The sequence below is a fragment of the Filicampus tigris genome, chromosome 13 (genome assembly GCF_054856515.1).
Source record: "Filicampus tigris isolate MCC_2025a chromosome 13, RoL_Ftig_1.0, whole genome shotgun sequence".
Taxonomy (NCBI): Eukaryota; Metazoa; Chordata; class Actinopteri; order Syngnathiformes; family Syngnathidae; genus Filicampus; species Filicampus tigris.
The window spans coordinates 4,610,996-4,638,468 of record NC_141229.1 but is presented as its reverse complement, the minus strand read 5'-3'; the positions used below and the strand labels follow the sequence as shown (position 1 = coordinate 4,638,468).

Sequence of the window (27,473 nt, the reverse complement as noted above, 5' to 3'; positions counted from 1 at the left end):
TGTGTGTATGTATGCGTGTAGTACTATTAGGTGACAGTGCGATTGTGCAGCATGGCTAAATCCCACAAGGCATTGGGGCAGGGCAGCAGCTGCCTGCATGGATGGATGGGGGGGGGGGGGGGGGGGGGGGCGTTTGTGGGGGTCCAGATGGTCACAAATCACAAATGATGAAATCTAAGCATCCTCCCGTCCCCAATAACCACGTGTAAACAATGCCTATACAGTGGTACCTTGACACCCAGCATTTCTTCATTACACAATTTTAATAAAGAAAATGGCAGTGTATTGCATAAAAGCATACAAAAAAAATAATGTATTGAAATAAACTGGTTTTATAAAGCGTAATTACTGCCTTAGGAAAGACTGCTTAGCTTAATGCTAAATAACAATGAAAATTGCCACAGCAGCTACATGATGGTGTTATGACCCTTTAAGCAACGGATAATGGAACGCAAAGGGTTGCGCAACGTAACTTGACAGATAACATTACAATACTCACAGGCATACATTGTTTATCCTCTGCGAAGAACGACTAATAGTACTGCAATCAGTAGTCTACCGGTGGAGTTCTGGTGTAGCTTCAGTTTCCATATTCATCCATCCATATGTCTGTTATACTACCCCCTAGTGACCAAGGGGTGAACATTTGAAGACGCACTAGACCTGAACTGATATAAAAGCAAAAAGTGTGAGAAAAACAAGAGTGAGAATTCTTGCAGACAGTTACATTTACAGTCAATATACATCCACCTCAATACAGATGGGGCGGGGGGTGGACAGAAACACCGGCCGAAGTCATTTTGCTGCCCATGGCATGGTGGATGCCCTCAATCAGGTGGATACAGGGGGGTGATGCCCCTTTGGGCCCCCTATTTGCAAGCCAATGCCACCCCACTTCAGAGAGTCCTTTTTTGTCTCTAATAAATTATCCTGGAACTAGACAATATTTACTGTTCGCCATACACAATATGGTCCTGAAGCTCCCAGGTCCGGAGTAATCCACGCCTCATTAGAGGTGGATAAGCGATATGTCATAAAAATCAGCCTATTAATCAAAACATCTGCGCGAACACCGCACTAAGATAAAGATGATCCTTAGGTAATAAAACATAATAAGCAGATTATACGTCCATGAACAAATCTCTGGAGTCAACTAGGACGGGGATTGTACCACTAAAGGTACGTGGGCTCCCTCTAGCGGTCGGTGAAAAAAAAACACTTACATAATGTTGCAGTGGCTTAAACTTTTCTTTCAGTGCAGAACAGTTTAGTGGGAATCACAACTGGAAGTAGTCTTCAGTATGAAAATAGTAGCAACTGCAACTCAAACTTCCAGTTTTTCTGATTGAATAATAAAATGTTTACGATAGATTATGCCAGGAAATTGGCGGGAATGTACGAGACAATACTTCCACCTGCTGGACCAGATGACTCGGCACAAAGGAGAACACACATTGCCAGCAGAGGGCAGCGAACAAATGTAATGTATTAAAAGTACACAAATACTTAGGAAATTATGAATATACTTGTATCTCCAACTATAATAATTAAATTCTTCGGACAAATGATGACTTTACCTAACTTAAGTTACTTTTAAATGTATTGTATTTACTTTTAATGTAATTTAAAATGATAATCGTTAATAATGATTTATTTAATACTGTATTTAAAATTGTTTAAAATAGATTTTATTATTGACACCAACGATGATTTCTAAATACAGTGGACCCCTGCTATTCACCCGACCGCAAAATTGCGAAAATCCGCGAATAATCGACAGCCGTTATAAAAGCATTGAAAAAAATTATATCCTTGAACAAACGGGGAGATACCGCCAGTAAGCGTTTTCCACAATCACAAACATTTTGTGTAAGAAAAATATTTTACAACAGTATGTATACGCGCTTCAAATCATCACACGAGAGCAGACATTTGGCAAATAAATGTACCTTTTTAATAGGATATTGAAGGCGTTAGTACCAAAAAGGCACACAGACCAGACTTCATAGTAACAATGAAAACTCTACTTTGTCTTAGCTACAACTTGACCCAAAAAAATTATATATTTTTTTCCTGAAGGGAGATAGATCCTTTCACAGAAAGGACAACATAAGAGACGTAAAAGGGACTCTTACAAAAGCAACGTTTTTTTTTTTTTTTCTATGGCTGTGTACCTTAATCATGGTATAAGAACTGTAAAATCTGTCTGTAAAATAGGAAATTTGTCAACCATTAACATGTGGAAATAAACAACCTGTTAGAAATATAGATAGTAAAACAAAAAACAACACTTGTTCACATGCCGCAGTGTAGAAAAGAAGCACAATTAAAGCTGAGCAAGATGCGTGTTGACGACTTTTCTGTCCCGTCTGCACGTTTTTGTATAGTTATCGTACAAAGATGGGAGTGGTTTTGGATTTACAAAGACTCCGGGGGCAACACGGAGCAAATATTCCCAAAAGGTCTAAATGTTCCTTTGCCTTTTTGTTTTCCTCTAAGATCTTAATAAAAGCTTCTGGGAAGACATTAAAACGTTGACAAAGTTGTCACTTTTTTTTGCAGACACAAAGACGCATGCTCTCATTGTTGATCATTGGGGCATTTTGAATAAAGCACACCACAGACATGTTAGACACCTGGAATCTGTTGGAAACTATGAGAAAAAAAAGCATATGTCTCCTTTAAAGCTGTGAATGCGAAAAATAAGCTCTGACGGACGAAATACTGTCACATTTCTTTATGTTTTCTTGTAATACTGAATAAAAAACAACACCTTTAAAGACAACTGATGTGAAGAAGTAACAAACTCCAATTTACAGTAAAGCCAGCTCCAATTGGCACGGCCCGAGCTTAAATCGGCACTAAGTACGCTCAAAACGGCACTGGGCTTAAAACGGCGCCGTGTAGGCTTAAAGCGGTGCTGCGTAAGCTTAATCATGCCGAGTGAGCTTAAAACGGCGCAGGACACATTTTAAACGGTTCGGCATAAGCTTAAAATTGTTGCTGAGTGATTTTAAACGGAGCTGGGCGTACCGCCTATGTGACGGACCAGTCCGCCTATCCGCCTATGACGGAAGCCCATTTTGTCGGCGATAAACGATCAACTTAAAAAAATAGTCCGACTAAGCATAGTCGGAAGCCCATTTTTTTCCCCGTCTATGTAATCGACCCCACTCTCATCCCGCTGGGCGATATTTGAAAGAAAACACTCAGCGCGGCCGGACTAAATGAGTCTCCTTTAAATTTGGCGAGGCAAATGCGGCGAGGCAAAAAGGGTCCTAGAAAGCTGCTAATAGGAGATAGTGCTAGTTTGTCAAAGTTGGTAGTCCCTAACCCTAACGCTAACGGAAGCCGGTTTAAAATGATATCCGGACCGGCCTTTACCATAAGGTCCGCCCGGACAAAATGGCGGATAAACGGACAGCGGAAATGGTACCCCGGTTGTAGGCGGAAGGTGATAAACGGACCTTGAATTTTTAGTAAAATGCCCAGCTCTGATTTTAAACCTAATACAGAGTACGGTAAGATTAAACTGGTGCCAAGTAACCTTAAACTAGCACCCGACAAGCTCCAAACGTCACCAAATTACCTTATAATGGCACATATCAAGGTTTAAATGGTGCTGAGTAGATGTTAAAAAGTGATGAGCAATCTCAACACTGTCTTAAAACATTGCCAAGTAATCTTAAAAATAAGACGCAACCAATATGGATTTTTTTTTTTAGGCTGATGAAAATTCCGCTAACCGATTAACGGACCAATTAATTAATTACAAAAAGTATAATGAATATTTTTTTGGGGCTCCCGTAACGCTTTCAACAATAAAGATAAGAATTACAAGCAGAACAATTGGCTGTTTTACAATATGTTGTCCTTTGGTATTTATTTAATCTTCAAAAATCTGAGGGTTTTTTTTGTTTTTTTTTTGCCAATTTTAAAAGAAGTAATAATAAATCGGCCGGCCGATCAATCGGTGGGGCCCCACTTAAAACGGCGCCTTGTAAACTTAAAAAGGCACTGAGTAAACAGTGCAGAGTAAATTTAAAATCTTACAGAGTGATCTTAAAACAGTGCTGCCGAGGCTTAAAATTGAACTGAGTAAGCTCTGAATGGCACACGGAAGCTTTAAACGAGAGAGTGCGCTTAAAATGGCACTGCGCAAGCTCAAAAGGGCACGAATAAGTTTCAACTGGCGTAGAGCAAGCTGAAAACGGCGGCCGGCGGCGATTGTCTTAGGCGTCTTGGATGAAGGCACGTCGGGTGGCGAGGTGCGTTTGGCACGCTGCACTTTCTGTCAAGAGGCGTCCGAAGCGTTCCATCTCTTCAGGTCTTTGGTTGCTAGCGCGACATTTAAGTATTCTGCGATCCCTTTAGCGTTCCTCTGTATTGATTATAGACAAAGGAAGGAGCTCCTCACACCACAAACTCTGGCACGTCGTCACTGGTGAGATCCAGGGAGAAGTACTTGCTGGTTCTCTTGATCCCGGCGCACTGGTCGGCCAGGCCCTGGTAGGCCCCGGCGCCGCCCCCATCGCTCAGCTCCTGGGCACATCCGAAGGTGTAGCTGTGCGCCGTGTCCTGACACAGCTCTGCCCACTGAAGGCAGTCCTTCTGGTACAGGCGGACGTCGTCCAGCGACTGGCTGTGGCGGTCGCTGGACGACGGGGGCTTCCTGCACGTCGACGTCTGCCGGCGGGAAAACGCGGACGTCAGCCCTTTGAGTAGGTGTGACGCTTAACACCCGACGCTCTCGTCTCCCGCCATGTTGCGTGCCAAGCGATCGTTGTTTATTTTCGTATATCGCCATTACAGTCTTTGTAAATGTGAATGACCGCCACCTTCAAGACTGGAGTGGAACAGTATGGCCAACGCGTCATTATTTTTCAGCCTTGGCAGAGGATTTTAGTCTCTTGAACACAACCCTAACCCGATTATGGCCAAAATGCTAATCACGATTATTTTGATCAACATTTTATTGTAATCGCGATTATTAATCACAATTATTCACTGTTAAAGAAAATATCTGTATTTCTTTTGCATTACTTTAGAACAAACAATAAGTAAACAGTTTTGTGTCAAACTCTGAAAGCCGAAATGATAAATAAAAGGCACTCGCAAAATAAAAAAAACACAAATTAAAGGTATTTCGAGGCACTAGCTCCTCACCATAATGCTCTTCATCTCCAATATTTGCGGTACTTTCTTCTTTCGACATGACTCGCTCTCATCAGCCAACCGAGTGACTTAAGGCGCCCGCTGCAGGGTGCGCTTACTCTTTATTTAGGCATTTTAATGAAGCCTTAAGCATGCTTTCGCCCCCTGGTGGTTGGATGACTACTTGTTGAGAACGCGTTTGATCAGATATGCGACAGAGCCCGCATTATAAATTGCAAATATCGCCAACAATCAAGCTCATGTAATCTTGGCAGCCAAAAATGTAATCACGATTAAAATTTGATTAATTTTCACGTTAACTGTATCCCTAACTCTACCTGTGGGAGGGACTCGATGCTTTGTCCTCTCATCTTGACGACCGTCTCAGAGGAGCTGGATGTGGATGAGCTGACGTCCTTGACGATGAGACCTGCCAACGCCACATTTGAAAGCTATAGATCTCCTAAATAAGCTTTAAGATCTCACCAAGATGAAGAATACAATTTTTTACCGGAGAATCCATTGTTGTGGTCAGGGGACATGGTCAACATGTCCTCAGTGATGTGGATGCACAGCTCCTGGTCCAGGGACATCTCGCTCAGCTCCTCGTAGTCTTTGGGGTCGTCCACCAGCATCTCAATCTCTGCAGTGATTTAAGGCAGTTTTAGTTTAACCTGTGCAACCTTTTGGGAATTTACCGTGTAGTTTGACCTGCGCCACATTTGAGGCATAAATGGTCATTTCATGGTTAGTCTTTTTTTTTTTTTTAACATAATGTAACTTATGTCAAATTAAATAGATTCATTTTTAACAGTGCGACCTTTGGTGTGTTTTTCCGGTAGTAGTCACAACGACCATACCGTCGTCATCCAGGATGCGCTCTTTGCCGCCGCTCTCCACACCGGACGTGTGCGAGCTGCCGTGGCTGGTGGTGGATGAGCCGCATGTCCTCAGGGGCCCGTGGGGGGCCGGGTGGGGCGCGCGGAAGCTGTCCGCCTCGATGCCCGACGTGTGCGAGCTGCCGTGGCTGGCGGTGGAGTGGCGCGACAGGCGCTTGTGGCGGGAGACGCTGCCGCTGCTGCTACCGCTGGCCCGCGAGCGCTTGTCCAGGTTGTCCATGTCCAAGTCCAGAGCGTCGCTTATGTACGACTCGCGGTACTGTTTCTTCTCTGGAAACACACGTTTACACACTTTATGCAAATTGCAGTGGCTAATTTATTACAATGAAACCCCACATTCGTGGTTTGAATTTGCCCACTCATGGATTTTTGTTTAAAAATTGCTGATGCTAACGCTACCATGTGATACTAACTGACATGAATTGATAGATAGTCACACAAACCTCGGGAATTTGGGCCACACTCTTGCACGATAGAGGCTAAGGATACATTTTTGTACGTATTTTGCTTTCAAATTGACTTTTTGTGGCTCTTTCGGCTGACCACCATCATGTATTTTGCTATGTGTTCCGAGTTTTTTTGTTGTTGTTGTTTCTACTAATTGCAGTCGTTTGCCTTTTTTTTTTTTTTTTCAAAAACTTTAAGACAGTTACTAATGCAGAAAATAATTAGATACATGCAACATTTTATCACCTTTTTTGTTCAAGTTCAGACTTTGTATAGGGCTGGCTTATATGCTCTTAAAATCTGCAAATTCATTCACAAAAATCCAATTTCCAATTTCATGTTTTTTCCCTTTGCTTTTATATGGCAATGATATTATTCAATATATTGAAACCACTGTCTTTTACTTTTTTGCAAAGTATTAAAGCCTTTTTTTCTGGTGAATGGCCAGCGTAATAAATTTGAGATTTTTTTCAGCTAATTAAACATGAACATGATTGTGGGGCTCATCTCATTTTGCGGCCATGTTGTAAGGGCAGCAGTGCACATCAGGTGGGGTAAGCTTTAAATTACAGAACCCGCCAAAAATCAAATCAAATAAATGAAATCAAATAAATTGATCATTCCGACAAACAAACTGGAATTAATGAATAATAACGCGAACGAGAGCAAATGGTTCACTGCATTTGACTGACCTTCGTGTTCCTCCAGCCGGCGGACCTGCTTGAGGACCGGCTGCAGGTTCATGTAGAGTCGGTGGCTGTTGCTGAGCAGCTGCAGGAGGTGGCGGGACCGCACGGGGCACCCAGTGTAGTAGATGAGCTTGCGGGCTGAGGGCAGCCCGTCGGGGAGGATCTCGAACTTCTTTCCCTAAGAAGAATTGCGCGGTTAATAACACACAGGAATGTGAAAAGGAGACACACAAGAAAACCTCAGAGGAGGAACAAGCCGGCTCTTGAAACATGTCCCTCAGCCAGAGACAACACTATCAGAGCTGACATCTGTTATCATTTCTCCACAATTTTTGGGATGAGGCATTGGCTGAACACGTGGAAAAAAAACAGGCGACTTTTGGTTGAAGCCCAGCTGACAAGCAGCTGTCCTCGGTTGTATTCAACGTTCTCTTCTCTGAGGGTCTCTTTTTGGCTTTTAAAACTGTGAGAATGCTGTGAAATTGTGAATTAACGTCTTTCAATTTTTTAACAAAGTAGCCATGAAATACTGCACTGCTATACTATATACTAGAGCCTGACAAGCCGATATTAGCTCTTTTATAATCGGCCAAAATCGTCCGATTTATTTTGGGGTGAATTTTGAATCGATTTTTGACACAATAACGCATTACAACTTGAGACAAAAAAAAATGAAAAATTAAACACCTTCCGCCCGGGGGGCGGCATGGTTCAGTGGAAGAGTGGTTGTCTCCCAACGCAAAATGTTGTGGGTTCGTCAGTAGATAAATGAGGTACAGTGTGAAGCGGTTTGAATACCAAAGGTAGTAAAGCGCTATACAACTGACAGACCATTTACTGTACCATAAAAAAAAAAAAATCATCCAATTTTTCTCTCTGTCATAAAGGTAAACAAATAGTATAGGTCCAAAGTATTGTAAAACAATCAAATGTTCTGCCTATAATTCATATCTTTATTGTAAGAATTAAGGGACCAAAAAATAAGCTTTTATTCATTACATATATTTTTGATTAATCGAATTCTATTCTGACAAATATCAAAGTCATCATCAGCCTAAAAAAAAAAAGGCAAGGACTTTGATTTGAATCTTCTGTGATACCCCAAATGCCCGCAAAGGTGGTCCAATTTTGACCTATTTTTTGAGATAAAATATGCCTTCAATATACACATTCTGGACTTGTCAACGTGCCTTACTAGAGCTCAGGCTGGCTTGACCAGTTTTTGTGAACAAAGGACTTTGATTTGAAATTTTGTTTATATCTAGACTGCCTGACGCACTGGCACACCGTGCTTTGAACGTATCACCCGCTAAAAGGGAGCGAACACTGTACGGCAACGATAATCATGATTATTTTGATCAATATAGTCATCAAGAATATCAATCATTATCACTTCGTTATGTCAGGGAAAAAACATGTGTATTTTTACTGCACTACTTTTCAACAAACAATATGTAAAGCATGACCAGGGCGTCAGGAAGATGACCTCGTTCCACATCCACAAGGGTGATAATGATGAGGAAGTATAAACATGATTTTTGTTTTGTCTTCTTGCATCAGCCTGCTCAAGTGCCCCCTCAAACCAACGTAACATCTGGTGTTTATTGACCCGCGTGTCCCTCCGCCCAGCGGTCGCCGCGGTGCACTGCGATGACGAGCTGAAAGCGCGGGTGTGGCCGCGGGAGCCGTGGCTCTTATTCGGGAGGGAAGGCGGAGGAGGAAATGCAGAAGCCGAGCGTCTCGTCGGCGCCGCGCAACTAGGTCAAATGCAAAACTACAAAACACAACAGTGTGGGGACATTTATTTTGGGGAATGCTGCTGATTGAGTCTCGAGTTTGGATCGCGGGTAGCGACGCTTACATTAAGATTTTACGGCAAAATGGCTAATGAGGACATTTAATGGAGTTTTCTGTAGACCTTGGGGCGGGGGGACCAATTTTAGTCATTTAAAAGTCAAAGTCTGTATATCTTGCTTCTCCTCTGCGAAGAACGACTGCAATTAATGTGGCATATTGAGAAGCTGTGACCGACTCCTTATATGTGTATTGACTTCCCCCAGGTGGCCAACACAGTGAAAGAGCAGCACAATGTCCATTGAATTGCAGAAAGAAATGTGACAAAACCTGTTGAAATCTTTATTTATAACTTGCAACTTGATATAGTGATGTTTCTTTTATTGAAAAAAAAACCACGTTCCAATTTTTTGTTTGTTTTTTTAGGTGGGCAAGAACGGATAAATGGAATTTCAAAGGGGAGAGATGATTTGAGATACAAATGTTTTGAGCTACAAGCGTGGTCACAGAACAAATTAAAGTCGTAAATCAAGGCGTAAAAAAAGTCGACCAAGTCGAATACGTCAAACCACCAAAACAGGTCGACAGGTAGAATTTTTTGTCGGCAGCATGTACATCATCCAAACAGACATTTCAAGTCCCTAAATTTTAGGCGGATTTAGGGCCTCAAAACATCCAGTCTACTGCATCTAAACAACTCATTACAATTTCACAATTTATTAGCACCCTCTACTGGCAGAAAGTTGATACTGCAGCCAAACAGACCGTTTGAAATGACTGAAAATCCATCCGATTCCTTGAGTATTCAATGTCGATAGTGACAGTCCTACATTTGACAGTTTTTACTGTGCTAAGTACGTGTGCGTGTTTGAGTGACAGGTTCTTCTACTCCAAACTCATCCAAGCATGTCTTTATGGGCGTTATTTTGCGCACTGGCCACAGAAGATGACATTCCCCAAACTGTTCCACCAAAGTAGGAAGTGAACAATTGAAGTAAGGACGTGCTGAGTAAAATCAGTGATAAGGAAGTGTGTCTCAATACTTCAGTCCATATAGTGTCGTATTTTATTTTATAAGTAGGCCTTTAGTTTGTGTGCGGGCAGGAAAAGCCTTCCTAAATCCCCAATTCGTTCCAGGGGCCTCACAGGGCTGAGGCACAACAACAGTGAAAGAGAAACGAAGCCTCGCCAGGAGAGGTTTAGGATGATGCGATGGCGCGCGTGACTCACCACGAAGACGAGTTTCCCCACGTTGGTCCACGGGAAGTCGTACAAAAGCTGCCTCACAGAGCCGATGTTCTGCGAGAAAGGAGGAATGATTAATGGGGGTGTTGACTGCTTTGCTTTGGGATTAAACATATGCAGAGGGCAGTGAATCCTTCCCAGATGAATGATTGTACCTGGAATATTTGAATCCCACGTAAAGTCAGTCCCAAAGTGAGCGATGCCTCCACTTCCTTCTTGTCCTAAATCAAAGTTATGTTGTCAGCAGATATCAAAAACAAAGGATTCATTGATGATCAGGCTGCCATTCATCTGAATTTAGTGTCAACCAGTCTAGTATATGTGGTTCTAATTTGCTAGCAATTGGCGAAATGTACAAGTAAAGGAAATTGGCAACATTGCTTTACTTTAAAGCGGAAATCAACCCAAACAAATTATTTTCAAGAATATGTTCTCAGCAGGCCCACTAGTTGAAACAAAGCATTCTGATCCATTTTGCATTTATGGAATATGAGTTAAGCAGCAAAATCCACCTGTTTTTAGCCATCTCAGGGGGCGGCCATTTTGTCATTTCCGTCGACTGAAAATGACATCACAACTACTCAGGGCTCAGGTAACGACCGATCACGGCTCATCTTCAGAAAACAGGTCAGCCGTGATTTTTTTCGTTATCTGAGCCCTGAGCAGTTGTGATGTCATTTTCAGGCGACGGAAGTGACAAAATGGCCGCCCCCAGAGATGGTTAAAAACGAGTGGATTAACTCTTATTCCACAAACGCGATATTTATCAGAATGCCTTGTTTCAACTAGTGGGCTTGCATAGAACATATTCTTGAGAAAATATGTTTGGGTTGACTTCCGGTTTAACGCATTGAGAATCTTTTGAGTGAATTAAATAAAAAATTGCGAGAGCACTACCGATCAAAACTGGCCATTTCAAACCAAAATTGCAGACTTCCTGTCTTTTCAGGCATAGCTTCTGGAGAGGAGTTTTTTTTTTTTTTGTGGGTCTACTCATGATAGAGCCCTGTCTGATGGCGGCTCACCTTGTACAGTCTGTAGTAATGGACGGTGACATCATCGAGCTGTGCACACTCCTTGATGTACTTGAGGTGCGCCTCGGAGGCTGTGAGAGCAAACTGGTCCTTGTGCATGTTGGGGATGTGCCTCAGGATGTAGTCGCGGCCGCGCTTGGCTATCACCTGAGCGAGAGGACGAGGGGAGCCGTCATGGCGTGTTTATTTACGCAACACGATGGTAGTGGGAGGGGGCGGCGGGACTGCAGCAGGTTTCGTGTGTGACCTCTGGTAATTGGCATGTTGAGGTTTGCTTTTGTTTGTCATTTCCTGTTGTGAGTTATGATAAGGAGGCAGATTGCAGGAAGTGTGGAGCAATCAGACGGGTGTGGTTTCATGACCCGAGAAAACACACACAAAAAATGTGCGCCGCTTCCAGCGACAAAAATAAAACTCAGTGGCCCACTTTTTTGTTTTTGTGTCATTGTGCTGTGTCAATGTGGTGGCACAGCGCGATGAACGAGAAGCCGTAAGCAGCGATGAGTGGGCAAAGCCTTAATATACTCAACAAAATTTGACACGATGCTTGGCCCATGTTACAACTTCCTCATGATGGGGGCTCATTTGGGCAAATTGCCTATTCAGAGTTTTTCAAAGTACAAACCCTTGACTCTGCTCCAAATTGACAAATTCAAACAAAATGGCCGACTTTCTGTTCAAGTTCATGCATAGGTCCAAGAAAAAAAAAAATGGTAAAAATAATTTAATGCCATTGAAATAATTGTATAGAATATAAGTCAACTTCTACAAGGTTACAACATTAGGTACACCTGTATAACCTAATAATCAGATCCAGTGCAACGTACGCCTATACAAAGATAAGATATAAACGTATGGTCACAGACAACCACGATGTATGAAAACAAAGAATTATTGTAATTATTGTGACGTTTAATATGCGATATTCACTTGTCCCGCCCCATTGTGTTGAACGCAAGCTACCTTTTACACTACCAGTAAAAGCGGAACATTTTTTACCTTTGTCCCGTGTCGGACCGGGCTGATAGATTTAGGGCTGAAACGATTAAACAAACTATTTGAATAATTCAATTACGAAAAAAAGTTGAGGCAAAATATCTGCCTCGAAGCTTCGTAGTGATCATTTTTCTGTAAGTATCGTTGACGCTACTGCTACTAGAAATATGATCGCACAATGGCGGCAAGCCAGGAGCAAATAGAGTCTAAAAGACAGAATTTCCAAAGTTTTGGGATTATTTCCTCCGTAAAAAAGATTTTAAAAAGATGATAAAGTGCAGAACCGAGTACCGTACCACAACAGCGTGTCTACGGTCGCTAACACAGGGTATTGATGTTAGCTAATTTAATATCAGGTTTCATACAGCTTACGGCAAGTCAAATTCTGAACTTTTAAGGACATGTGTACATTTTTTTAAGACGTTTGACAAATGTGCTTACGTAATTTTAACTCCAACGAAAGCCTTGATGTTAGATTCATGGATTCGGTGACTTTAAAGACTTTTGAAGGATCCGCAGGAGCCCTGAAACTAACCTCCTACCACCTCGAGTTAAAATGCATTGTAATGCCCCTACAACTGGTCAAGGATAGACACTTCATCAAATGAACGGTACAAAAAAAATACACACATAATAACCACATTCATACATGAACTGCTACAGCCACAACTGACGCCCACCACTATCCCACTTTTCAGGGTTGTGAGTGAAAGAAAAGAAAAGGTGCGTGAATCCCGTCTCAGAAACTGCGGAAAAGGCTCGAGACGCCACATGTGTGCGTGAGGGCGTTTTTTTTTGTGGTTGGGGGGGGCAACACACGGTACCTGTTAGGCGCACTCACCCACGGGGGGAAGTAGGCTTCAGGTTCAAAGTATTTGCCAAAGTGCTTGTTCCGTTTGAAGTTGCCCAGGTCGGCCTGCAGGGCGAAGGCGGCCAGCAGGAAGTAGGCCTCCTCCCGCTGGATGCACTGCGAGAGCAGCACCTGTTTCCTCAGGTGCCAGTAGTAGTAGTACCTGGCGGCGCGATCGCTAAAAAAAAAAAAAAAAAAACACACGTAGCATTGCATGTTAGCGAGCCGGCCGGCTCACACATTGGAGATGAGAAGGCCCGACTTGCCTGATCAAGCGTCCGTTCTCCACGTAATACTGAGCTCTGAAGTGGATGATCATCGGAGGGCCGAACTGGTCGATTCCCTGTAGGAGGAACCAATGTTTATTCTCTTCAAAAAGGAGGAATTTTATATCTAACGTCACACTACTAGCTCTGTGCTAGAGTACCTCCAACAGGCGGGTTAAGGAACTGTCTATACACGATGAGCGGATAAAAGCACGGTCTTTTTAGCCAATCACGTACTTGGCGACAGAGTTTTGAAGCCGAGGTACGCGACTTATAGTTTTACAATTGCGGTTTGGTTGACTTTGAATACAGGACGGCAGTTAAAGTTACATCAAGTACCACCACGAAAAAATACAGTGCAGTACCACCACAATGACCCAATATTGCTAAGCAGTAACAAAGTGGGCTCAAGTGTTCATCAAATACAAGGCAGAGGAATTTGATTTGTTGTAAGCCCCTGGAAAATTATGCAAAAGGTTGAACATTAACACTAAACTCAAATATAGGACAATAAAAACAAACTGTACTTAAATAATGATTCAAATAAAAGGTGTTGTGTTGAGGGGTTGAATAAAAACTGAGTTCTAAAAGATTAAATGCAAATATCGTCGCTGTCCTGTGAAAAACACGTATGTCCAATTTTGTCTTTTTTTTTTTAAGTTACACGGAAACCCCATTAACTTAAATTACTTTTTTTTTTTTTAAATTGACACAAGTGTTTTTCACAGGACAGCAGCGATATGTTGTACTTAAAACTCAACTCGACTTTTAAAATAATTTATACAACTGACCTGTACTGTAGTGGGTAAAAAAAAAATAATAAAAAAGATACACATTATGCACAGTTTAAACATTTAATTCAGTGATTCTTTGACATACCACTAGAGGGAGCCACATTCTTTGGGAATCACTGTAGTAGAGCATAAAAAAGCGCAAAACGCAACAACAACAAAAATCACCCAAAAAAACTGTACAATCTACTAGCCATAAATTCTCCCAAAAATGAAATGAAAAATATAATAAAAAAATAAAATATGTTAGCCATATCGAATATAAAAATGTTCCTTTGATGCCATCTTACGGCTTGTTGGTGACAAGGAACTGTGATGTAGTGAGGTGATGAGCTTCATTTAGTCAGGCGCCCACCATCTTGTGGCATCTACAAGTAAAGATAAATCTTTTGGTGGGGGGGGGGGGGTAATTTTTGCCAGATTTTTGCAATTCGCAGCAGGACTCGGGAACACACAAAAAGCAGGAATCGGTCCGTCTCCCTTCGGGAACACACAAAAAAAGACTAGATAATCAAAAGATTTCATCCTTTTCATGTGTGGAATGAAATGGACGTTGGCGCTTGTGCGTGTGTCGCTTCTTAAATGGACTCGATCGGGTTTCCTGATTTTCAAGCCGTATCGCCTTACGCCCACTTTGTCTGCTGCCTCGTTTGATGTTAAGGACCCGACCCCGTCGATGTCGTTTGGAGCTTTGTTCTTTGAAGAAGTGCTCGGGGTGATGCAACATTGAGAAATCTCTGTACGCCAAAAACCTTCACGGGTTGTTTTTAAACCACGTCAAACGGCCACATAACTGACATCACATAATTTAGGTTGGGTGGTGAAAATAGGCAAACAATACCAGGAGTGGGGTTCGAACCCACGTGGACTATTGTCCATTGGATCTTAAGTCCAACGCCTTAACCACTCGGCCATCCTGGTACTCTGCTGACTGAGCGGTCGTGTGAATACAGTCAAGATCGGCAGCGGTTACCTTGCTGGCTTCCCTCTTCCATTCTTTGGGGCAGTACTTGGACAGTTTCTGATCCAGTTCCATGTAAATGTGTTCATTATCTGCGGGAAGGAAGGCACAGTTTAAGAACATAATCTTCTTCTGGGTGTTTTTTCATCTTTTTTAAACTTCTATTATAACAAAACAGAACATGAATCCTCCAGGATTTGAGCCTGCATACACTGTAGATGAGCACAATTTCACATTTCACGAACATTTCATGTGCGCTTACTTGTTGCTAGGCAGAATTTGAGAGCTCAACATGAACCGCCCCCATAAGATTATGATCAAATTATCATACGTTATCATGTCATAGTCATGTCAACACTTGGTATCAAACATGTAACTCCAATTTTATTTTTCATTTCTACTCTTAAAACATTTTTTTCATGTTTTGTTTAAAATAAAAGGAAACGAATATAAATAAAAATGAATCACAAAATTGGAGATGTTTTTTTTTTTTTAATTGGACATGCTGTCCCAGTCCGGTAAAAAATGCAACTCAAAATTTGGTGATTAAAAAAAAAAAAGCTTTTTTTTCTTTTTTTTTTAAATCCAACAAACAACAATTTTCGGCAGCTGTTCTGAATAAAAGTAAAAACTCGCAAAATTTGGAGATACATTTTTTTTATCTGTATTATTATTGCACAGCGGTGATGTCACTTACACAAATGTAACCTTTATTTATGCAAGCAACTGAGAACAGATTTGTAAGGCTAACCTGGCTAATTCCACATGTGAATGACCAAATTGTACTTATTGTGCTACCACCAAAAACATTTTGTGAGTTTCATGTATCAATACGGACAAACTGCAAACAACGCTGTTTTGGATAAAAACTTTTTTTTTTTTAATTAAAATATAGAGCTACAATTTGTGCTTTTTTATTGGACAGGAACAATTCCAGACAAAATTGTTTTTTTTTGTTTTTTTAACTATCCTCAAGAAATGTTTTCACCATTGCAGAAATTCCACCAATACTACTCTGTATTCAATGTATAAAAAATAAATCTTTGTTACGCTAGTTAATCCACTGTGCGTTTCGGACAGAAATACTGCATCAAAGTCGTGGGAGTCAGAACAAGCAGCGCGTACAGAGCGACGACTGGTCCCTCTGCGGCCATGAGACCGTGAGGTGGGCTCGGATTTGTGGCGGGGAGGCGGTGGGTGTCACGACAGCGGCTGGGTGGCCGCTGTTTGCCTTGGGGATTTTCACGCTGTTCAGACAAACACTTGAAGAATGTCCCACAATCAGACCCACCGGCTCCGAGCCAGAGCACCGGCCGGCCCGTCGGCGGCTCATCTGGAGGCCAGCTGTCTAAAAAAAAAAAAAAAAAAAAAACGACTTTTCGCAACACACTCGCTCCCTTGCAGTTGCCCGCCAGCGTCGTGTGTCGTCTGCACGCACACACGCACACGCCGTGACTCACACGACTCGTACAGGCTGCACAATGGAGCCAGTCAGAATGAGGAGGCCCGGGTTCATCTAGACCTGCATGGCAGCTAGGTGAGACGCGCTACGTTTAGGACCCATTGCGTTTTTTTCCCAGCCAAGAAGCAGAAATGCCAGGCTGCAAATGTTTTTCAATGCATCTGTGGTCACAATGGGCATGGCATGACCGCCCCCAAAAGAATCCAGTGAGTCCAAAGAAGAGATACACCGCAGACAGATTGTGGCACCAAATAGTGGACTCACTTTGAATAACACTGAGTCCAAACAGGTGACAGTCCTTCAGTCTCAGGAGGTCACACACCTGGACCAACAGCTCCTGGCACAGGGTCTTCACCTGAGTAGGAAAGGAAGGAAGGAAAACCACGTCACGTCCGGTCGTAACAGAAAGCTTGAAGTTCTCTGCAAAATCAACGATAAACAAAACATCCTTGTTGCTACGCCAACACTGAAAGGCCACTTCTGATAGGTCAAAATGAGGAAAGGTTTTCTTCACAATGTTTTCTCTTTGTGTTAAATGTCATTTTATATATCAAGCGCACTAGAGGTATCAGTACTGAATGAGTGAATACTCATACTCAGGGATATAACGGTGAATCGAAAATTGATTTAAAATCGATTCACCCAGATTAATCGATTTGATAAATCGAAAAATCGGGTTGCTTAAATTCATCTCGAAAATGATATCTTGAACGAAACGTTTTTTTCATTCCAGATGCATGGCACAATTTGAACGTGCAGATCAAATTATGCGGCAAACAACGTTGCGTATTGCGTTTGTGGATGGCTGCGGAACCACACTAGCGCACAGAGACAAGCATGGTTTAATAAAATCGAATCGAAAATCGGGAACTGAAAATCGAAAATTGAATCGAATCGGGGCTTGAGTGAATCGTTACATCCCTACTCAAAGTATCGGTGTGAAAAAAAGTGGTATCGAACATCCCTAGTCAACTGATCCTAATCAGAAATCAGATTTTATTTTAAGGCCGTTTCGGCCCTGCCGGCAGCCGGTCGTCGTATTTTGGTGAGGGATGCAATATCAAAATCAGATCTCACCTATCGAAAGTGACCTTTATTTCCACCCCTAAGCATGAATTTAGAGTCAAAAATTATAGAATCAATTCGCGCCAATTGATTTCGCCAAATGCGCCAGGGTATCCCAGCACCTAAAAAAATCTGGAAAACCAAATGACTCTGCAGGTAAATGCCATGAAAAAATCCCCAAATGTCAACCATTACGACCAATGGCGTGCCGGCTTGAGCGTTCACAACCAATCAGCTTGACGAATTCCACCCTTGACAGACGTAGCACAGCATGCGCGTTCCACTCACGTTGACTATGACGTTGAGCGTGTCGTCATTGGGCAGAAAGACACAGACGCAGCGGCGGTCCTGCATGGCTTTGTTGTTGTGGAAGCTCACTTTGTTCATCTTCGTGTGGGGGCCCCCCCCCCCACCCCCACCCCTCTCCTCCGCCACCAGCGGCCCGCTACCACCGCCACCGACGCGCCGACTTGAGCCGCGCTTCAGCAGTCACCCGGAAGACGAGCATGGAGATCGCCCGGCTGTGCTCGACCGCTGTGAAGACACAATGACACGCGGCGTGAGATGTGAAACGGCAGGACAAAAGGAGGCCGGGGACGCATCAACACCTCTTCCTCAGAGGACATAGTTTGCCCTTTGTGGTGGCTTTTTCGATTTTTTTTTTTTTTTGAATTTTCGTAGTCGAATTGGGTGCACTTTTTATGGGGACTATTTAGGATCTTGGTTTGTGCTCCGCTGCCATTTGTGGGGACCGCCACGAGGACACAATGACAGACAGCGGGAGATGTTGAATAGCTTTCCGAGCGGTGTGAAAATACTCAGGAAGGACAAAACAAAGTCGCAGTACAATCGGGGCATCGACACCTCTCCCTGCTGCAAGTCATTCGCCGCCGAGGCTTTCCGCCTTGTCATTCCGAACAGATTGAGAAGTGCGGGGCCAGGGATCAAATTACGGCGGAAGAAAGAAGGGATTAACCTTTAAAAAGAAAGCAGCTGACAAGCCCAACACACCTGTTTATATGACGACCACATTCCGATGGTAAAACGTGTTAAGAGACATATTCACCTCGGTGCAGGTAATGGCTAGCATGTAGCATTAGCATACGAGGTGAGTTCTGCTTTGTCGCCACGGATTTGTGTCCATGAATTCACACACCCCCCCCGAAAATGCGAATCACTTTTGGAACTGAAGTCTCATGAGGCTTGCTGACATTTCACAGGATGTCACATAGTGTGGTGATTGTTTTGACTTTTTGAGGCATCATTTTGGTTGACCTCCCACTTTTGGTATGACGGGGGTGTTCGAATGTCATATTTCTCGCAAGACAATGTCGAATCGTTCTTTCTGAATGAGTAGACAATTGTCAGCGGGCACTATTGGGAGGGTTTTGTCCGGCTGGCGTAGGCTCGATTCCCACTCGGTGCCTTTTCGTTCGGTCGTCCGTAATACAGTAGCGGCTTTGTGGAAAATGTGTGTTTATTTACTTATTTATCCATCCATTTTTTTCCATTCAAGTAAGGCGATTGAGAACAGATTCTACTTTCAAATTAATCGCCCGGCCCTAGATTAAATAGAAAATGTGTTCAGCTTTTTCAAGGGAAAGTCATTTAAAAAGGTAACAACCAATCATGGCTAAGCTTCAGAGCCCTGAGCAACTGAGATGTCATTTTCAATGGACAGCAAGTGGCAAAATGGCCGCCCCTGAGATGGCGAAAAAGGCGTGGGTTTTTCTGCTTAACTAGTGGGCCTGCTGGGAACACACTCTTGAAAAAAAAATGCGTTTGGGTTGATTTCACCTTTAAAGCGAAGAGTGTTTTATTTAAAGGGTGTGTTAAGATTTCGTTGGGACTTTTTGGAGGATCGGTTGTACTTGGCGGAGACTTTAAAGTCCAGTATAAGCTGCGGAGAAAACTACTGTGAGAAGTGTTCTTGTTCCTGTGTGGCCCGAACAAAGTGGCTTGAACGCCGGGGAGAGCGGTTTGAGGTGAGTCAGCCATAACCCGGTGAAGTCATCTTCTAATGCGTTTAAACATCTGCACACGAGACCACAGAAGGCCACGAAAATTCTCCAACCAATTAGGGCGAGCGAGGGAGAGTGGCGCGTAATCACATTAGCGCCGCGCGTAAGTGTGATGCAACAGCGGCGCGGGGTCAGAACACAAAAGAGCGGCCAACTGAGCTTCCTGCGGCCTTTTCAGCCTCGCAAACAGAGATTCTGTCAACGTGGCAAAGCTCTCAGCATCGGAGCTTGTCATCAAATCCCACAAAAAAAGGGCTTCAGTGAGCGAGAGAGAGGGCCTCTCTCTCAAACTATGCAGGGTCTCTTTCTCAGCTTCGGATAGAGGATGAGTGACTGGGCCCGCTGCTGCATGGAAACGCGAGTCAAAAAGAAAAACTTCCTAAGCTTTGGAGATAAAAAAAAAAAAAAAAAAAACGGATCCCCGGAGGAGGCTGTCACTGCGCTGCAGGTAGAGGAAGTGTCAATGCTGAAGAAAAAGAGAGCGAGAGAGACGGAGGTGACTTTCAAAGGCGAGGACTGTGAAGAAGAAAAAAAAAAAAAAAAAGGAAACGTGCTGCAGTCAGGAGAATTCCTCTCTCACATATGCTTCTCATTCCGACAATGGCGAGCATTGATTCGGGATGCAGCGCCCACAAACTGCATTCCTTGTGAGCGTCCCACAACTGTCCAAATAACTACATAATAATCGGTCAAACTATTGCTAAACTAGACTAAACCGCATTCAGTCACGTCGTCCAGTCAGGGTTGGGTTCAACTGACAAATGTTGTGCAGACGAATGTTTGCCGGTAGGGATGGACCGATTATCGGCCGGGCCGAATATCGGCACCGATATTTGGTTTTTGACGAATATCGGCCTTTTTTTAAAACTCTGCTGGCCGATAATAAATCAATTTGAAAACTGTGGAAATCAAAACAAAGATGTGTGGAAGTTTAACGTTTTGAAATTTTGAATTTTGTAGAAAACTACATGGAGCTATTGTTTAAGTTTTCCTTTCTCCTTTTTAAGACATGCGTCCTCGGCGTTCCGTGAACTTTTTGTTCGAATTTTATAACAGAGAAAATATACTGTCAAAACAGTAAGTATAGAAAGTATACTGTCAAAAATGTTGTGTAATAATGATTTAAAAAGAAAAATCAGAATTATGCAAACCTGAAACATTGTTCGATAAACACGCTTAAAGGCGTGACAACAAAGTTAAGAGTACATTTTTCTTCCGATTTTGATGCCAATATTTTCCTTTTCACTGAAAATGAATATCGGCTCCAAATATCGGTTATCGGCCCCGTTGACTCCTAATAATCGGTATCGGCCCTGACAAAAGCATATCGGTCTATCTCTATTTGCCGGTATAATAATAAGCGAAGCATATACGTATATATCGGAAAACGTCCATGACCACCCGTGCGGGAATGTTCACTGTCTGATTTGGTAAACAAACCCCTCCTTGTACGCAGCCGTGTGATAAGCGTACACTTTGCAGCAAGGATGTGCTAAAAATCGACGAAGAAAAATCCGCCTGAACTCAATCAGAGATGCCGTAAATGGTGTTTCAGTTGCTCGACGAGGACGGCCTACTAACGGAACGCGGACGCCGTTATATATCGCACCCCTGGAGATTTTTTAAAGGCCCCTCTTTGAAAGGTCGTGACTTTTTCCCACGGCCAGGAGAGCTGTTTATTCAGCTGAAGAGAAAATGCCGCTGAGCTTGACGACTGACTCTAAATCACAGCCGTCACGCGGCGGCTTTAGCCTTGACGGTGATGCTTAGGCTGACTCCTTCTTCCCCCCCCCCCCCCGTAAAGCCGCTAGACTGAGACTCGGGATCCAAACAGGAAAAAGCCTTTCAAGCTGGCCACACTCGATGTCTTTTTTGGGATGTAAACATACTGCAGTGCGTATCGTGCGGGTTAGCAAAAGTACCTGTCAAAAAAGACTTAAGTCACAGCTTTGCACTGTACTTGCTTGCCTGTAAAATACCTGGTGTGTTTTACCCCTTAAGCCTACTCCCCAAAAAGGAGACGACTCTGATTTTGAGATCTCAAGATCAAATAGCAGGTCAGGCGTCCATTCCAGCGTGCTACCGTAGTGCTAGTCTTGCATAACTGACAAGTGAGTGGACGCTCAAGGAAAGGATTCTGAGTGACGCTCTGCGGGTTTACAAGGAGACTTTTTTTGTCATTCGGAGTGAAATCCTTCCGAATGAGGCTCTCCGGTCACCTGTTTGCATGTGACGTGATCAATTCCGATCGGCCGTTGACTCGCTGCGCCCTGTTAATCGGATCAGCCGCGTCGCAGCCGTGTGACACGCGGAGATCGATGCAACCGTCACGTGATGTATCGAGATGGAGTTCATCTATTGAGCACAGTATTTCGCGATTGTTTTTATTCAACGCTTCTTATTAAAGCAGCATCTTGACGAAAGCAAGTTAGCGGTACTTTAAAACAAGACCCTGCGACTCCGAATGAAATTCCATTCGGATCGGGCCTTTTTGTCAACTTGGTAAAGGTATAGCATGTGAAAAAGTGCATCGCTAAACAACCGGCGCCTTACAAAGCCATGTTAAGAACAAGCATCTGCATTTATCGTCTCTGACCAAGCAAGCGCAATCGTAGATGATGAACGATTTTTTTTTCAGGTAAGTACTGTATATTGCCACTGAACCGAGTGAGGTGCGGGTCAATATCAGGTAGCTAAATTGTCTATGAAACCTACAATTATGCCAATTTTCAATAAACGCCTCAATGCGATGCTTTGGTGACATTGTGAGCTTAGCGGGAATGCCGTTTTAGTGTACCTTGCTGGGTGTTAACGATACATGCATTTCGATTTTTGAGTGGTTGAAACGCTCGGTATGGTTCAGAGGTGTTTAGAGTTGACTTCCAAAACATATTAAGAGAGACAAAATGTAAGAACCTGACAGCACGTCTGCTCCGTAAACAAACAGCGCCTTTCAGCCGCTGGTTGGCTAGCATGGCTAGCATGGCTAGCGGTATGCTTTTTGGTCGTACTTCAAATTCAACTCATTTGAAATGGCATCGAATGAACAGAGAAAAATCACCCAGTTAGCGCCTTTGTAAATTGTTTTTCAATTTATGGCCTATATGTGTTTTTCAGACACACATTTACAGCAATTCTGACCTGCATCAGTGTACAGACAGACACAAACTCGGGGTGTGCATCTCTTCACAGAAGACGATTCGATACGATTCTCCACACATGGGGTACGATATGATTCAAGGATGTAATGATGTTGAAATGAAATTCCATTCAATGGCGATTACGATTCGATTCAATATGTCACGGCTGTAGTCACGTTTATTAATATGCAACAGTAAATTCAAAGGAAAAAGCAAATCGTTAGCAATGGCAAACCATGTGGTGTACATCCATCACAAAGACGATTCGATACATATCTCGATGCATGCGATACGATTCAAGGATGCAACAAATTTCAAATGTAATGATCCGATTTGGATCGTCAAAATCACAACCGATTTTCCGATTCAAATCAGTTTTTGCTCCACCCCTAACACACAGATTTCCGTTACGACGTTATCTTTAGCATGTAGCGCGACTTTCCAACATACTTGCCCCGCGTGTCACCGGGGAGTGGAAGCCGCCACGGCAACACTGTTTGGGAGTCATCTCAACGGTCATTGCCATAGTCCTGACTCCTGTCCAACCTGTGAACATTGTGTATCGCTATATCCTCAACCCTTGTCACTAACAATAGCTTCTGTGAGTCAAATCTCTGCCCTTTGGTAATAGCTTGTTACAAGTCTTTTCTTGAATAAACAAACGGGGCATACCTTGATTCGTGAGTGGCTGCTATCCATGTGGCTTGGCTTGAAGCGAGAGCACAGACGCACGCACGCAAATGCAAAGCGGTACAAGTGAACATGTTATAACAGACCCAGCTCCCCGCCTAGCGCTCGAGCCTGAGCCGCGCGTGAGTAATTCCGCAACACGCCGCAGAGACGTCAACCCGGCCATTACGTGCGCTCGAAATAGAGCACAACAGCCTTTAAGGAGAGGGTTAAGACGCGAGCTGCAATTACGGCAAAGCCCGAACCCTGCTTGTTTTGATCGCAGCCTGCGTTCTGACAGTTTGCTGCTGAGTCCCGTGTGTGGCGTTTTCATACCTGGAAGAGGTCTTCGTTCCCCAGCAAAAGTTTGCGCCCAACTGCAAGAATTGGAACGCTTAAAAGCTTGGCGGAATGTGTAACAGCATCCAGCTGCGTGCATCCACCTGGGAGCCAGCCAGCGAATGAATCTATCGGCCAGTCATCCCGGCAAGAAGGCTGACCTCAATGGAAGGAAAAGCCATAATGAAAACCAGCGTGCTATCAAGACGCGGGGAATAAAGGTCTTACAAATAGGTCCACTTCTGCACTTCCTTGAAAGGAGCAAGAGCGGAGGGGAAAAAAACACAATCCGAGGAAGGAGAGACAAATGCAGGAAGAAGTGAGACATTTTTTTGCGGGGGGGGGGGGGGGGGGGGTCAAGCACGTTTCAAAAACAATGTCGAGGCAGCTAATTATTAGTTAAGTCACAGGTGTTTTTCAGTTCATTGTATGACTATGCAGTTTTAGACGTTTTTTTTTTTTTAAACCATCCTGACTTATAAAAAACAGTAGATCATCTCTAGTCGCCGGGGTAGTTATATAGTTAAAATACCAAAGTCTTTTTTTTTTTATACAAGTGCACCTCGACTTTCGTCTGACCCGACAGTTTTTCTTTTCGATAAACAAGTCGTCGCCCGACGAGCAATTATCGTAACCCAGGGCTACATGGAAGCAGCAACAATGCTTCAAAATAAAAGAGGCCTCACAATGTTTACTGGAAAATTAAACATGAACTAAAGTGGATTACAGATTGTATATTTAACCAAACACCGCATAGCTTTGTCTGACGAAAGTCTCCTAGCTTAACGCTAACACACAAAGAAAAACTATAGACGGGGTTGATGAAACTAGCATTGATGTTGCACTAGTTAGAACTATATAAGTAGCAACGTAACAAGTGTCCGCTACCTTTGTGCAAATTTATATTAAAAAAACAAACAAACTCCATAACAAATAAATTCACATTAAATATTGGCTGATAACAACAATTGATGACTAAAATTGTCACACACGGACAACCTGACAACATCCGCAAGTGAACGTGCTTACAGTTCCGTATGAACGTAATTTGCGCACTTTGATCTTCTGCATGGACTCCAGCGAGCGGAGCCGCTTTCACTGGCCAGGAAGTTAGTCAGCTGTGGTCACTCCCACAACGGCGCAAAAGCCTCTATCTACCTGCGCCCTTCTACGCAAAGAGAGAAAACTCCACCCGTGCGCACAGTTACAGGTAGTGGTGGGCCCCACTACCCAACCCTGCCCGGAGTTTATTTTGAAGGCTTCCAACAGACGAGTTGGATTGTTTCGAGTTCGATCATGGCGTTCAGCGCTGGCGAAAAATCCGCGGATCAAAACAGACTTACGGGGTAGAGTGTAAAAGCATCCCTAGGCCTGTGGGATACAGCAGGAATTGTGTGTGTGTGTGTGTGTGTGTGTGTATCTTTTCAACGTGTATCTTGATATATCTTCAAGTGTCATGACCTGTGCGTTTGGTTTTGTCTCATATTGTGTTTCGTTTTCTTGTGTTTTCATGCCTCGTCCTTCTGGTTAGGTTTTTAGCTTCCACAAGTGCTCGTCAACATGGTCTTTTGTGTCTTCCAATCAGCTCCCTCGGCCACTCGTGTCTTGTGCAGGTGTTCCTCGTCGCCTCGTCAGTTTGCTCGTATTTAGTTGCCGGGGTTTTGTGGACTCGGTCGGTTTATTGTTGGTTGTCTCTATTTCTGTCAGTAGTCACATCCGCATGTCTGGTAATCGATTCTCTGCTTCACATTAGTTTTCATTACTCCCCTACTACATAGTTACATAAATACATAAATGACTTTTAAATAAAACCATTTATAAAACGGAACAAATTAAACATGTAAGACAAGGTACCGCTGAACGTTAAGCATTTATGAAGTGAGACCAAAGCAAACAATAGCGCCGACATCCACTAAAACGCGGATGTAAATCAAATCGATCTGAGAAACTTTAGGACAACTTTTGCGCCATTATCTTCCTGCATTCCAACCAGCCATCCCAATGAATCATCAAAACACACAGTAACCATCCTCGTCCACATTTCCTCCTTGTTTCCTACTTTCACAGCATTCATCCTGTCCAGACTCATGAAAAAAACAAAAAAAACACTTCTGTTCATTTTTTTCACAAATTTGGGGAATGAGAGGCACAATATCCAACAGTTATTACGCAACATGCAAACAGTCACTCACAACGTCGATTTACTCCCACTACACAGCAGGGCACTGCTTAGCTATTGCTCCTGTCCTGTCCTAACCTGTCCTGTCCAACACCTACATAATGTTATTGACACTTCTGTTGTGTAGCAAGTCAAACTGCACACTTTTGAAGTTTAAAAATACATTATAACAATGTAGAAGACATTTGTGAGGGATGAAAATTCTCTGAAAGACTTGTTCTTGTTTTCTTTTTAGTATTTAAAAAAACTTTTAAAACAGTGCACAAGCAACTAAAGGGCGGGCAGAAATGTCTAACGTAAGCACTTTGCTTTGCAAATATGCACTCATTCGCATTGTATTATATACACACACGTTATGTAAAACTCTTCTGGAATTTTTCAATATTCGTTTAACAACAACAACAAAAACACATTTTTCCACCCTGAAACACCCAGCATCACAATGATCTGTGAATATTTTTGGTAAACCACAGAAATAGAAACAAAACAATGATGACGATCTGGTATAACTCTCTCGGTTATATTGCGGGTCATTTAGACACATTTCAAAGTTTTATAAAATCTTGATTTTTTTTTTATTATGAAAAAAGGTCATTAAAACTATTCTGTTTTCCTTCTTTCCTTTTTATTACAGGAGTGACACAATTGTGTGAAATTAGGTCATAAATTCAATTATTTCCCCTTAATTTATTCAAACCAAAGCATGAACAAGCAAATGAGAATTCTTTGGGAATCCGACAAACCTAAACCACATAATCACCACTTTGTCTTAATAACGTAAAGTTTTCCTTGAATGTGGCATCTGTAAAGCTGCATGCACACCATTTTGTCATCGTATATCATTTGAATGAATCTGTGCGTGCGTGTGTATCATAGTAATTACACAACAACATGGGAGGAAATTAGCACTACTCCAAAGAATGCGGATTTCTCTCAAGGGAGAACTTCGGGGGGGAAAAACTGCTCTGTTTCATCATCGCATATAATAGACGATTACATAATTAGCCGAGAGGCTACGAAATTCCTCAAATGCGCCCCCTCCCCGACACCCCAAAAAAGCAACCGGAAAGTGGCTAACTTAAATTCCATGGCAACATTCCCTGTGCGTTAACGCTGGCAGCATCATCGAGTTACGTGCCCGGACACGGTTTTACAACGGGTTCGAATAGCCCACTTGTCAATATGAAACCAGCTATAAAATGAATATGAGGACATTTTTACAAGTTTTACACCGTGACGTCACAGCGAAACCTAGCTTGGATTAAGTTTAGTTTTTTTTAAAGAGTCTTCGTTGAACGACCACAAAACTCACCTTTTCCCCCGAAGAAAAAACGACGTAATTCCTTGAAAAGAGGTTAATCCCGACGCGGTGTTGTTTGTGGCAAAGTAGAAAAGAAAGGAAAAAGGACATCCGTGATACCGAGAAAGACACTTCTAAATTCGACGGACGAGAGGTGAGCTGGTCGACTCGC

General features: G+C 43.0%; 1 protein-coding gene and 1 non-coding gene across 3 annotated transcripts; both read right to left on the bottom strand.

Annotated features, from left to right (window-relative positions):
• Positions 1–1,931: 1,931 nt before the first annotated feature.
• On the bottom strand, positions 1,932–27,473 carry frmd6 (FERM domain containing 6). Of its 2 annotated transcripts, XM_086049122.1 has the most exons (15): positions 27,314–27,473; positions 23,820–23,978; positions 17,942–18,187; positions 16,853–16,943; positions 15,139–15,218; positions 13,375–13,451; positions 13,100–13,286; positions 11,254–11,409; positions 10,384–10,449; positions 10,214–10,282; positions 7,193–7,367; positions 6,015–6,323; positions 5,666–5,797; positions 5,493–5,584; positions 1,932–4,686 (listed from the first exon to the last, which is right to left on the bottom strand). In XM_086049122.1, the coding sequence occupies exons 3-15, from the start codon at positions 18,038–18,040 to the stop codon at positions 4,414–4,416; spliced, it is 1,806 nt and encodes a 601-aa protein (XP_085905248.1). In that variant the 5' UTR covers positions 18,041–18,187; positions 23,820–23,978; positions 27,314–27,473; the 3' UTR covers positions 1,932–4,413. The 2 variants fall into 2 exon arrangements, with proteins under 2 accessions (XP_085905248.1, XP_085905247.1); XM_086049121.1 differs by lacking the exon at positions 23,820–23,978.
• trnal-uaa (transfer RNA leucine (anticodon UAA)) lies at positions 15,004–15,086 on the bottom strand. The gene has a single exon. It is a non-coding gene; the product is annotated as a tRNA-Leu (tRNA).